We start from the raw sequence: 13269 nt of genomic DNA on the forward strand, positions 1-13269 counted from the left end.
AGGATGCGGGACAAAACTAGAGTGAATGCTAGGTTGCTTCCCAGAGTCACCATGATGCAGTCGGGCTTTGAGTGTGAGGAGGGCACTCCCTGGCCAGCTCTTTTTCAGACTCAGAAGCGGAAAGTCTGGGTTTGATGTTAGCACTTGTATCTGCTAATCTCCCTTTTAACAAAGGTCTGGCTTTGAGTGCTAGTTAGGGTTAGTGACTTTGCTTCTTTCTCTGTATTTTGCCCATTCACAAACAGTAACACGTAACTACAGAAAACGGGAGAAGCAAAACAGGTGGATCGCTTGATAACCAAGGTTCTGCGTTTTCTGTAGTTACACATTACTAAAACTCAGCGGTAACTGTATGCTTATGCAAAACGTCAGAATAATTGACCAATTACTGAGCTTGTCAGATGGGAGGGATTTCTAAAACCTTTCGTAATAGATGGTGAGGTACAGCTGTGCCTCACAGACTGGGTGGGCTGATCTGGAGGCAGGGGCTGCCTACACCCGCCCCCGCCCGGGCTCACCAACTCGGAGGCGGAAGGAGTTGAAGGAGTGCCTGTTGATGCCGTCCAGCTTGCTCATCAAGGCGATGCTGAACTCCACCATGACGCCAATGTGGGCGTGCTGCCGCTCCAGCTCCTGCGGGATGGGGTGTGAGTCAAGTCCTTGAATCTCCAGAGCCCCCAACCTAGTGGGCACTGGCATGCCTCTCGTTTAGGATTCCCCACCACTAAAATCCTGGCTGAGCCCTGCAAGCACCTGCGCCTCTCCCTCAAGATGGGACAAGGACACACCCCTTTAAGGTGACAGGTCACCTTTAAGTGAGAACAATCGGCTGAATTTCCCCTCTCGGGCTTGAGTACCTGGTTCTCGTGCCCCGAGGTGATGCTGAGCCCTGCAGCTGCCATGTATGTGCTGCCGATGGTCTTGATCTTCTCCACGCCACTGAACTTGGGCTTCAGCAGGAGCTGCCAGTGAGAAGGAAGCAGTGAAGCAGGCACGCCACTCCACAGCCGCAGCCAGGCTGCCCCCACTCCTCAGGAAGGGTGTGGGGCTCCCTCCACCCGCCGCCTGCCTCTCGCCTCTCGCCCACTTCTCACACTACCCTGCCTGCTGAGCGCATGACTAAGCACAGTGAGGGGCGTGGCCCCTGGTGGCTCCTGCTCTTCCTGTCGTCTCTGTCCCCTCTCTCTCCCTCTTCCCTTCCATCCAGGTCTGCACAGAGCAGACACACCATCATCTACACAGAAATGTGGATTCTTTGTCTCCAGCAAGAAGGCAACCCAAACTGATTTCCTCTGAATCGGCTTAGTTGATAGCATGGGCTTAGCTGGAAATGAAGCTCTTGTAAAGGGCCTGAGTCTAATCTTAGCAAGCTGCCCGTCACAGAGAAGGTGCCAATGAAATATTTGCTGCATAAAACAGAATGAAAAAGAAATGTGTGCCCTTTATATACTGTGTAATGTATTTTCAGAATGTATTACAGGGAAGCAGTGGTTTTTTTTTTTTGAGACAGAGTTGCACTTTGTTGCCCAGGCTGGAGTGCAGTGGTATGATCGAGGCCACACATTGCCTGGGCATCTCCATGAAGCCAAGACCTGAGGAAGCCAAGCTCTGCGTATACTCCAGCTCCGCACCTCAACCCTATGGACTGTGCCTGAACCTTCCGCCTCTTTGGCCCGCCCCAGCCCCTTTCCAGCACAACCTCCACCTCCCAGGTTCAAGCAGTTCTCCTGTCCCAGCCTCCCAATTAGCTGGGATTAAAGGCACGTACCACCAAGTCTGACTACTTTTTTGTATTTTCAGTAGAGATGGGGTTTCACCATGTTGGGCAGGCTGGTCTCAACTCCTGACCTCAAGTGATCCACCCAGCTGACCTCCCAAAGTACTGGGATTACAGGTGTGACCCACTGTGCCCGGCTCTGTGTCGCATTTTTTAATGAGTTTAAGATGGCAGGTACTGCTGCCTTGCCCTCCTCACCACGGGTGGGGCTGCCACATAGGGCTGGCAAAGTCGTACCTCATCAAAGTCGGCAATGATCTCGTTGAGCAGGCGGAGGCACTCCAGCCCTTCTTTGTTGACGTCGCACTCCGTGTAGAATACTTTGAAGTCCGGCACAGAGGCAAACATGACACAGACACAGTCATATGACTGATGGTACCAGTCCTGGATGGGAAGAAACCGGCCCTTACGCCACTTTACCTCTTGAGGGGGAGGGGAAGAGTGGCAAGGCCTCAGGAGCAGATGACACTGAACTGCCCAGCCTGCTTTTTGGGGATGAACCTGCATGAGGTTCATCCAGCTGTTGTTACAGAGCAATTCAGAATCAGTGGCCAAGGGAGGGTCAGGCTCTGGTTGGTTTTTTGCTCACAGAAGCACCTTGGGTGTTTCCGTGTACACACAGGGTGAGAACCTCTGCAGTAGTGGACGGTGACGGTTGGGAGTTCTGCGTTCTCACTGGGCCTCAGTCTCCTATATAGAAAACTTGCTACCCAAAACTGGTGGAAGTATAGACATTTTCATCAATACAGAATGTCCAGATCACAAACCCCTGAACACATTTCATCCTCACCACAATCCTTTGGGGAACTGCTGTCGGCCCATTTTACAGAGGTGAAGACCAAGGCCCGGGAAAGCAAGGTACCTTGTCCACAACCACACTCAAGCCCAGATTCCTGACCCCAGGCCTGTGCTCTCAGAGCTGATGCCACACATCACCTGGGCATCGTGATGAGGCCAAGACCTGAGGATGCCACGCTCAGCGTGCACTCCAGCTCCACACCTAAACCCTGCAGACTGCGCCTGGACCTTCCGCTGCTTTGCCCCTTCCCAGCACACCTCATTTAACTTGTCACCGATGAAGTGGGCGGCCACATGGGCCGGCAGGACGTTCTCCAGAAGAAGGCGATTCACGTTCTCCATGGTCTCAAACTCCTCGTGCTCCTTCTTGAACTTCTTCTTCCATAGGCAGTCCAGGCGGCAGTAATAGTCAATCTGCAAATGGTAGGTACATAAGTAGCCCATCTGTAGGCAAGCGGGGCCAGGCTGGCATGCATCTCCTGCTAGTTCTGTCTGTTCCTGGCATCCTTGGAACCTCTGGCCAGGGAACCAGCACTTTCCTGGCAGGACTCTGGTCTCTGCTGCTCCACATAAGCCCACCCCACCCCATCTCCAGATGGAGGTGAGGACAAGTGGGCAGAGCTGGGGCAGGGGTGGTGGGGTAGCCTTCATACCTGTCTGGAGAGTGTGAGCAGGGTGATGTAGAACAGGACCAGGTAGAAATTGATCATGGTCTTCAGGTCCCTCCAGGAACAGCTAGGGGTGCCGCTGAACGTGAAGGGAGGCCCAAGTCACTCCCAGCACTCACTGCCCCAACCCGCCAACAGTCATGCTCTCCAGGTGCCACGTGCACCCAGGGTGAAAGGGGAAAATTGATTCTAATGGGGTGGGTAGAAAACAGGACAACTTGAGGTTATAAAGGGAGGAGGGGTAAGGTGGGCCAGGAGGTGGGGGAGCCCTCACAGGGGTGACCTCTGACATCTCACTGCTGGATGACCGGAATCAGCCATAATGAGGGCCTGGAGGGAGCCCAGAGCTCCTGGTGAGCCAGGGCCAGTGGCAGGTGGGGTGGGGTGGACGGGTGGCATAAGAATTCTGCAGGTGTAGGGCAGACCCACAGGGGCAGATTCTGTTCTGGGTTCCCAGGCTTCCAACTTTTTTGTTTGGGGGGTGGGGGGCAGGTCCTCTCCTTAATCCACTTGGGACCCAGAGCCCCTAAAACCACACACCCCAGGCTTGCCTGAGCCTCAGGTGTCACCACCAGTCCAGGAAGAGACGGAAGCAACTGCTTCTTTCAGAACTTGAGACCCTGGATGTGGCCCTGAGAGGCACAGAGCTAGATAGAGCTGTAGCCCCCTCCTTCCCCACCACTAGACTGGCCTGGAAACAGGATGACCCTGTGGCCTCTGTCAGACCAGGGACTTCCTAAAGAACCTGTCAGTGAGTCGAATTCCTCAGCCCTGAGCGCTGGAGACCTGGGACCTGGGCAAGCCTTGGTCCCTACTGTGAGATGAAAGCCTTGATGTGAGCAGACACCAGATGAACAGGCCACCATGGGGATGGGGACAGGGGCGGGGCCCCACCTGGCGGTGCTGTTGGGCTCGGTGAGGTTGCCCAAGCCTTGGCTGGAGCAGTCCCAATGCCAGCACGGGGAGAGGTTGAAGAGCACCAGGTAGGCCACCAGGGCCACTGTCAGCAGCACGACCTTTGGCTCCAGGCTCATCCGCAGGAAGACGGAGCAGGCGATGAAGCCCAGGATGCAGCTGCAAGTGTAGTACTGGGTGGGGGTGGAGGGGTCACTCAGGACAGTGCCATCCCACCACCTACGCCTCAGGCCTAGCACATACCCCCGAGCCCCACCCCCCCAGTGCCTCAGCATCGCACTCTCGCCTTGCTGCCTCCCTTCTCAACAAAACACAAGATCTAAGAGTTTCCAGTGTTGAGTTGTTTTCACCGTAGTTCTATATGAAGTGAGCTCATTTAAAGGGGAAAAAAACACAATATGCAGGTGCTGTGGATATGACAGACCATGATCAATGTCAAGGCTAGAACATGCCAGCATCCAAGCTGCCTCCCTGAGTTTTTGTGAGCTTGCCCTTTCAAAGCCCCTCTGCCCTGCTCAAGATGGTGCTGTGGCTCCCCAGCCCCCAGAGTAAAGACCACACTCTTCACCCTGGCATTCCTCAACCCCCCCCACCCCCGTCAATCAAGCCCGCCCCTGGCTCCATCTCCCAGTTCTCCCCTACTCCCTCCCCAGGGCAACCCACCTCAAACCCCAACACACACCTCAGCTTTTTCCCACACCATCCCCTGTCCCGTCTCAGAACCTTTCTAACCTTTAGGGCCCAGCTCACTGCACCACCACCCCCTGAAGCTGCAGAGGCCTGCCCGCAACGCCTAGACCAAGCCCGCCCAGGCCTGGATGGCTCCACACTCCCAACTCGGCCCATGGGTCCCTCCTTTCCCAGCTCTGTAGGAGAGGCCAGGCTCAGCCTCCACGTGCTCTGCTCTCAGAGAGTCAGCACCCATACTTTTGAGGGTCCCAACTACAACCCTGGCAGCAGCAGCCCCACTCCAAGTGAGGCCACGAAGCCAGGCCTGGCGCACTCACCGGGAGGGGCTCGCACAGGGCCCTTGCCTTGCTGCTCATGGCCAGCAGGCCTGTCTCGTTGCTGAAAGGCAGCTCTGGGACTGGGAAAGGCATCAGGGGCTGCAGAGGAGACAGGTCCCCATCAGAGCTGGTCCAGGGACAGCTGCCCAGGCCGAGCAAAGTGGCCCCCAGGCAATCGTGTGTATTGCAGCAGCCTGAGGTTTCACGATGGGGTCAGCTCTGAGCACAGCAGCCATCAGGTTCAGAATGCAGAGAGGCTGAGAGATGAGGGCACAGTCACCCCCAGAGCGGCAGCAGCCAGGGGATGGGACCAGCATTTTCAACCTCCTCCCCAGGTGACCCTAGGGAAGTGGTCACAGGAACACATTCCAAAATCCCAGGGTCCGGGGCGCAGAGGTGAGGAAGAGGCCATGGCAGGGTCTGGAAGGGAGGTGGACAAGTGTCCCACAGGCTGCTTTCTGCAGCACTGAGTCTCTGAGCACCAGCAGAGGAGCAGGGCTCATCTCGAGAGGGGAAACTGAGTCTCAGGAGAGGCAGGGTCACCTCATGGCCATGAGGAATGAATATGGTGTCAGGATGTGGTGGCTCAAGGCATCGCATCTTCCTGAGGCTGGCCACACGAGCTTTCTGGGCCCCAAAAGTCCTCTTGAAAACCCAAAGGTGAGGAGCCCTGAGGCTGACAGCCCCCTGTCCCCCCACCCCACCTGAGTCTGCAAAAGGGAACCCCACAGGGCCACCTGAGCTTGGGGGAGAGGTAAACCCAAGGCAGCTTTTAAGGCCACATTGTAGGTGTCCTGAATCTAGAGGTGCCCCTCTACCTAGGAGGCCTGCCTCCCCATCCCAGGACCCACCAGGTTGATGATGGCCACGGTGAGCAGGCTGCCGATGGTCAGGACGGCCAGGGTCAACCTCAGCAGGGGCTGCATCTCCACCCTCTCGGAGACAGTGCGGAGCATCCCCCGGGCTGGGCAGCACCTCTGTGGAGTAATGGGGTCAAGTCACCCTGGACAACAGCCTGGACAAGGAGGGCTGGCCACTGGCAGCCTGGGGAGGGGTACCCTCAGGAGAAGCCTCCAGGGCACTCAGGAAATTGTCCCCGAAGCAAGAGTAAGGGGCACCTAGCCTTGACCTAAGCCCAGCCAAGCTTACAGGGAGGGCTCTTGGGCAGGTGTCCCGACGCAGGGAGGGAGGGGCCACGGGGTCAGGGCTCCCCACTTACCGAGAACTCGGTGGCAAAGCAGAGGCCCAGCACCAGCCCCAGCACACAGGCCACCAGTCCGAAGGACACACCCAGCGCCACCGTCCTAGAGAGGAGGGAAGAACCTAGGTTCTGCCTAGGGCCCTCTGCTCAGGAACCCCGCCCCTGCCAATCCTCCGGCTGACAGCCCCCTGTCCCCGCCCCACCTGCTATTCTCCCCGCAGCAAAGAGGGGGGAAACCTGTGGAAACTGTGGCCCTGCTGCCACATGGGCAACACACAGGGCCTAGCCAGATCATGAAGACTGAGGTCAAGACCATGTCACTCTTTTTGGTCCAAGTATATAAAAAATGAGCAATATTTCTGCAGCCTTTAGACTCAGAAAAACTGTAAAATCGTGTTCCCTTTTTTATTACTATTTTTTTAGACAGGGTCTCACTCTGTCGCCCAGGCTGGAGTGCAGTGGCAAGGTCTCGGCTCACTGCAACCTCCACCTCCTGGGTTCCAGTGATTCTCCAGCCTCAGCCTCCTAAGTAGTGGGATTACACGCGTGCACTATCATGCCTGACTAATTTTTTAGTAGAGATGGGATTTCACCATGTTGGCCAGGCAGGTCTCAAACCCCTGACCTCAAGTGATTTGCCCCTCAGTCTCCCAAAGTGCTGGGATTACAGGCGTGGGCCACCGCACCCCACCTCCCTATTATGTCTTTGTTAAGCATATCCAAAACCACAATCCCGGTCTATGCTTCGGCCTAACTGCTCTTCTAGAAACCAAGTAGCTGACCTCAGATCCCTTCTCTCTGACTTCACCCTCATCCCTATACCCCACCCAGCAGGGACCTAGAGCCAAAAGCATGAATCTCAGTGACTTCTGGATAAATCATTAGCCCTCTGCATCTGCATGTCCCTGCATATAAGAAAGGATACTGCCTAAAGTTTTCAGTCTGTTCTCCTAGCACTCCAAACACCTAAGGCAAGGGCTGACAAAGCAAAATGCCTGCGGGCCACACATAAGACAGGTGACTGAGATGAGAGACATTAGGGAGTAGGGAGGCCTGTGGCAGAAAACACACATTCTATTAAAAAGAAGTGTTGGTAACTCAAGGTGTGCAGCCACAACCCCTGGTCCAGTTTCTCGGACTCCAGCAGCCGACCCCTTCCAGCCCAAATCACGTAGCTTCTTGCAGGTGCTCTGGTGGGTCTTGCCACAGTCACCTTCCAGCCTGGATCCCAGCAGGCCGGACCCCCACACCCCCAATCCAACTGACCTGGGCATGAGCAGGACGTGGACAAGTAGAATGCAGATGAAGATCAGGCTGGCACAGGCGAAGTGGTGGCGGGCCCCGGGGATGGGTGCCAGGCGGTACTGGGGGCAACAGGGTCTGTGAGGGGTGGCCGCCTGCAGGGCCACTTGCCCACCCCGCTCCAGTGAACCAGGCTTCAAAAAACACCTCCTCAGGTCAGGTGCGGTGGCTCACACCTGTAATCCCAGCACTTTGGGAGGCCAAGGCAGGTGGATCACTAGGTCAAGAGATCGAGACTGTCCTGGTCAACAAAGTGAAACCCCATCTCTACTAAAAATACAAAAATTAGCTGGGCATGGTGGCACGTGCCTGTAATCCCAGCTACTCAGGAGGCTGAGGCAGGAGAATTGCCTGAACCCAGGAGGCGGAGGTTGCGGTGAGCCGAGATCGCGCCATTGCACTCCAGCCTGGGTAACAAGAGCGAAACTCCGTCTCAAAAAAAAAAACAAAAACAAAACAAAAAAAAAAACCACCACCTCACTGGGACAGTGGCTCACACTTGTAATCCCAGCACTTTGGGAGGCTGAGGCAGGAGGATCACTTGAGCCCAGAAGTTTGAGACCAGCCTGGGCAAAACAGTGAGACCCCATCTCTAGTTTAAAAATTAATTAATTAACTAATTAATTAAAACTCTCCCACCATCCTGGAGTTCCAGGCGATATTACACTTGGTAAGTTTTGTTTGTTTCCAATCGCAGCTCTTCCTATTTGAAGATAATGTCTTCCCCTCCCCTATGCCACCCGAGTCACTCTTTCCAAGGTCCCTGCAGAGCTCACGGCCCCAAGTACATGGACAGGAGCCAAGTCTGAGCTCCAGGGCTGTCTTCACCCCAAATCAAGGAGCTGGCAGGCGGGGAGACTCCCATGCCACAGCCCCCACCACCCAGATGCCATCACGGGATCACAGACCCAGGAGGGTTCCTGCTGCAGGGAAGGAAAGCACGCTTGGCTCCCTGGCCACACAGCCTGCAGCATCACTCAGGCGGCAAGGCCCGCCGGGCACGTTTCCTGGTGACCTCACCGGGGAAGCCCCCAACTCAGGGAGCCCCAAAAGAGGGAATCCCCCCAATCCTGGACTCTGGGCGCCATTTCCTCGGGCTGAGGGAGAGGAGACCCCCCACCCCCTGGAGCAATGAGGGCCAGGTCCGTCCTCTCTGACGGGCCACACCTGCAGCTGGGACAGGCTCTGGAGCCTCTGAGAGCCAGTTTCCTGTCTGTGAAGTGGTAGAGCAGCACCCCGGGTCGGCAGTGTGAGGGTTAAATCATATAATGTGGGTGACGGGGACGCTGCCAGAACCCAGAAGGCACTCAGTAAAGAAATGGTCATTTTCAGTACAAAAGGCCCGTAGCAGCAAGACAGGACACTGACAACCGAGTTTTGGGATCTCGTCTCATTGCAAGGCCAGTGCCGCCAGCCTGAGGCATCCATGTCAGGATCCGCTAAGGCTCTGGCACTGGACGGAGCAAAAGTGTTGCAGACCTATGGGGGCAAATCTCTGGTGGGGCATTCGGGTCATGGAATGAGGCCAGCAAGAAACCGAGCCAGGCTGGCGCTGTGCTGGTCCCAACCCTGCCCAGGAGCAGCTGTGGATTCTCCATGCCCCTCCCCAAGCCAGTCTTGGGAGTGCAGGCTGCCCTGTGACCTGCGTCCCCCCACCCCACCCCAGGCCTAGAGACCCTGCCCCTCTAGGGGGAAGGCGGCTGGGGGCCCTCACCTCTCGCTCAAAGCCCTTCTCCAGGAAGATGGACCCGAAGGTGTAGAAGTCGTCAGACTTGGAGCAGCAGGGCCTGTGGGTGGGGCCCTCGGCAGTGAGATGGGGTTGGGAGGGGGTCCAGTCCCTCAGGAGGCAGCAGCAGACAGGGGGAAGGAACAGGCCTGGGCCATTGGGCATGGGGCACGAGGTGGGCCTGCCCATATGGGGGACCCCTGTCGAAGGGGGAGAGCTGAGGGGTGGGCAGAGGTCTCAGGCCTCACCTGGTGGAGCTGAGCCCCTCGATGGCTGACAGCATCTCATCATATGAGTCGTCCTCCAACCGCCCCCTGGGGGACATGCTCCTGGAATCAGATACCCCCAGCTGCATCAGCGCAGAGACCACCTCCGACTCTCCCAGAGGAGGGTGTGGACGTGGACACCAGTGGAGTTCCAGAACTTCATGTGGGATGATGAAGGAATGGGTGGGACCCACTGAGGCCCAGAGAGTGCAAGTGAGGACCCAGCATCGCCTAGCATGGCCCAGTTGGCCAGCAGCCCAGCCAGAGGCAGAGGGCAGACCCAAGCCCCAGTCCAAGGCATCTTTGGCTACACCCCCAGGGTTGGCATGGGGACCAGAACATGCACCGGCATCTCCTTCCCTCCCACTGACCCCACCAGAGCAGCACACAACAGGTGTTCCATCATGGCCATGTGGAAGAGCCAGGGACCAGGAAGCTCTGGTTTCTAGAAATGCTTTGACCCAAGCCCTGGCCAACTTCACAGAGGTCCTGGGCTGGGCCTTGCAGAGCTGCCCACTGAACAGAGTCTGGTCAGGGAAGCCTGCCTGGAGGAGGTGGCTGCAGCAGGACTTGGCCAAGAGGGCAGGGCACGCACCTGTCAGGGGTCCGGCGGTGGCGATGGGGAATGCTCTGAAAGGGAAGGTAGGAGAAGATACAGTCATTCCCCAGAATGCCGGCCTCTACAGCCCACGGCTGGGCCGGGTGCAGCCCCTCCGACACTTGATACGCAGGACAAGGTGTTGGGGTCATCCAAGCCACAGACATCCTGACTACAGCTGAGCATGGTCCAGGCACCAAGGAGGACAAGGACGTTCCTGGCCGCCCTGGTGTATTCTCCAAATGCCTTTGTTTCCCCTCCAGCCCCAGGAAGTGAGGCAGAGGCTGTGGCCATTTTACAGATGGGGACAGTGAGGCCAACAGGGTGAGAGATCTTCAGCACCCACTCTCCTGCCCCCAGCTTGGGGCCCCAATCCCTGGCTCTCTGGGTTCCTACCTTGGGCCTCTGCCCATTAGGGATGGGGGTCTCGCCACTGCTCACACTCTCACGATGGTTGAGGTGCGCAAAGGGCCGAGCTGCCCCCCAGGACTCGAGGTAGCGGGTCATGCGCACTGATGCCCGCATCTTCAGGGCCGCGTCCCCCTTGGACCTGAGGGGGTGTTGCCTCGGCGGGGGCGGCTGCTGGCTCTGTGGGCAGACACAGACATGGGCCTGTGCCACCCCTCTCCAGGAAGGGGCCGCCACCCCCAACTGACTCTCCCTGAAGTGTGACACCACCCTCAGCACTGGCTGATCCCGTGAAAAAATAAACATCAAAGAAGTTGCTCAACCTGCAGTGCCCTTGGAGAATGGGCTGCCTTTGGGGACTGGACGGCCAAAGCCCAGTGCACTCTGAGGCCAGGCCATACGGGATCCCAGCTTAGTGCTCTGGCCCTGCCCCAGGCTGAGAAGAGGCTGGCGGGTATCCACCACCATACCCAGCCCCACCCCCTGCTCTGCCTCCCCAGGGAGAGATGCAGGGCTCAGGTCCCAAGGCCCCATGGCCCTTGAGGGACGAGAGAGTCTCTGGGGCCTGAGCACCCATCAGCCCCTCCCCAGGAGGCACCTGGGAAAGCCACAGGCATCCTACCCCGCCCTCCCACATGTGACCGGCACGCGCGCGCTCCTTCCTGTGGGAAGCAACCAGGAGGAAGAGGAGTGCTGACCGCCTCGAGAAGTGGCCAAGCCAGAGTAAGCCAACCCCCAGGGCAGTGATCCAGGGAGTTCCACTTCTGTGGCTCCCAACCACAGATGGCGCAGGGCCATGACTTGCCATGTGCTTGTGAGACCCAGCCTCACGCCAGACCTCAGTGGCTCAGCCAGGCTGTGAATGCATGGCCAGCCCTGCCTCCCCTACTCAGGCCACAGACTTGAGACCCGCCCTCCCCTGCAAGAGCACACGCCTGAGGCCTTCCCCAGTTGGAGTGGCCAGGCAAAACTGGGAAAGGGGCAGGGAAGAGAAAGTTCTGCAAGGCTGTCAGACATGAGCTAAAGCTGGCTCCAGGTCTGCCGGGTCTCTCCTCAGCCCCCGAAACATTCCCCTGTCTCCTGGGGCCCCGCAAACACCCCGTGGATGAGCCTCCACAGCTACAAACACTTGCTAAGCCACAGCACCACTTTCCTGGAAATCTCGCCACCTTTTGGGACAGAAATACTGTATTTTTAAGCCCTGAGCCACATCTATCTCCGTAGTCACGGGAGCCGCATGGAGTCCGGCCCTGGTGAGTGTCCCAGAGTAGGAAGAGCGTGCTCGCCCTGCAGTGAGCAACCTGGTGGGCATGGGTGCATTTCTACATCCCCTCCTCCACCGTGGCAACTCTGCCTATGCAGCACCCAGCCATTCAAGTTCAAGGTCACTGGCACTTCTCTTATAGCAGGGAAACCAGACACCCCAGCTCCCTGAGAAACAAATAAAAAGCAGAAACAAGTAAAAAATCAGATTCCTGAGTTCTGAGCAAACATCTGCCTGCTCAGAATGGGCATGGCATCAGTATGAGCCCCACGGGGCACCTGCAGCCACCATCCAGTCCACGGGAGCCCACCCTGCCCCAGCCAGGCCACGCAGCAACAGCGCGAGACAGAGCCCATGGAAGCCAGTGCAGAAAATCCACCTCCACATCAAAAACAAGAGCTACAGATGAGCGCCCTGCACACAGGAGGACGTCCCCAAGGTAGGAGAAATGCAGGGTGCACAACCATGGGCTTGTCACCACCACCTTAGCAAGAAGGGCGGGGTGGGGGTAGGGTGGGGTGGGGAAAGGGTGGAGCTGCCAGATAAATACAACTGCCCAGTGAATAGTGCGTGGACACTCATGCAAGAAGCAGGATTCACGCTTATCTGAAATTCAAGTCTGCCCACATGGCCTGCAGCTTTCCCCGCTCAGCCTGGCAGCCTGCGGAGGTGGCTTTCAGAGCCTCCTGGGTGACGGGCTCTGCTTCATTCATGCAAAGGCTGTCTGAGCATCGGCTTCAAGCTGGGCACCCATCGCAGCACAGGGTCAGGGTTGTGGCCTGAAGAGAGGAGCCCACTGCATGGCGCTCAGGCCGACAACAGGCAAGGAAAACGGAAAAACAAACAAGGCCATTAGGGATGGAGGGAGGAGCGTTCTGGGTGCAGGACCTGCAGGCAGCCACCAGCCTGGCAGTGGAGGGGCCAGAGGGGACCGGGTGGGGTGATGGGACAGGAGAGCAGGGGAAGGGCCTGGAGGGGGGGGCCAGGGCCGGCATGCAGGTGAGGTTCAGGGCCCTGTTCTAGGTGGCTGCTGGAGCAGGACACTGCAGCCACCATCCAGTCCACGGGAGCCTGCCCTGCCCCAGCCAGGCCACGTAGCAACAGTGCGAGACAGAGCCCACGGAAGCCAGTGCAGAAAATCCACCTCCACATCAAAAACAGGAGCCACACATCAAAAACACAGGTACCGGGAAGGGTTTTCCCAGATGTTGGCTCAGTATGGATGGCACGGCACCAGAGGCCTTGGGGGCAGAGTGAGGCCAGCAGATGCATAGGGAGCCTCACAGGCCAGCCCTTGGCCCCCCACCCCACCGGGGTTCTAGCACTCGGGCCAGCCCCA

The 13269-nt window shown here is 57.6% G+C and overlaps 1 protein-coding gene across 22 annotated transcripts in view; it reads right to left on the bottom strand.

The window, feature by feature from the left end:
* Positions 1 to 13269, bottom strand: part of ADCY7 (adenylate cyclase 7) — a 74291-nt gene that overhangs the window by 3554 nt on the left and 57468 nt on the right. For 21 of the 22 annotated variants that reach the window (XM_010347830.3, XM_074403235.1, XM_074403190.1 and 18 more), the window contains 14 exons: positions 10655 to 10846; positions 10256 to 10290; positions 9643 to 9723; positions 9383 to 9455; positions 7633 to 7730; positions 6385 to 6469; positions 6017 to 6142; positions 5166 to 5264; positions 4138 to 4331; positions 3229 to 3322; positions 2834 to 2989; positions 2015 to 2161; positions 858 to 962; positions 519 to 633 (listed from right to left, as the gene is read on the bottom strand). In XM_010347830.3, coding sequence (XP_010346132.1) covers positions 519 to 633; positions 858 to 962; positions 2015 to 2161; positions 2834 to 2989; positions 3229 to 3322; positions 4138 to 4331; positions 5166 to 5264; positions 6017 to 6142; positions 6385 to 6469; positions 7633 to 7730; positions 9383 to 9455; positions 9643 to 9723; positions 10256 to 10290; positions 10655 to 10846 — 1600 coding nt within the window. The remainder of the gene's footprint in view (positions 1 to 518; positions 634 to 857; positions 963 to 2014; positions 2162 to 2833; positions 2990 to 3228; positions 3323 to 4137; positions 4332 to 5165; positions 5265 to 6016; positions 6143 to 6384; positions 6470 to 7632; positions 7731 to 9382; positions 9456 to 9642; positions 9724 to 10255; positions 10291 to 10654; positions 10847 to 13269) is intronic. The other variant, XM_074403256.1, reaches the window with a different exon arrangement.

Source organism: Saimiri boliviensis, chromosome 1, assembly GCF_048565385.1.
Source record: "Saimiri boliviensis isolate mSaiBol1 chromosome 1, mSaiBol1.pri, whole genome shotgun sequence".
Lineage (NCBI taxonomy): Eukaryota > Metazoa > Chordata > Mammalia > Primates > Cebidae > Saimiri > Saimiri boliviensis.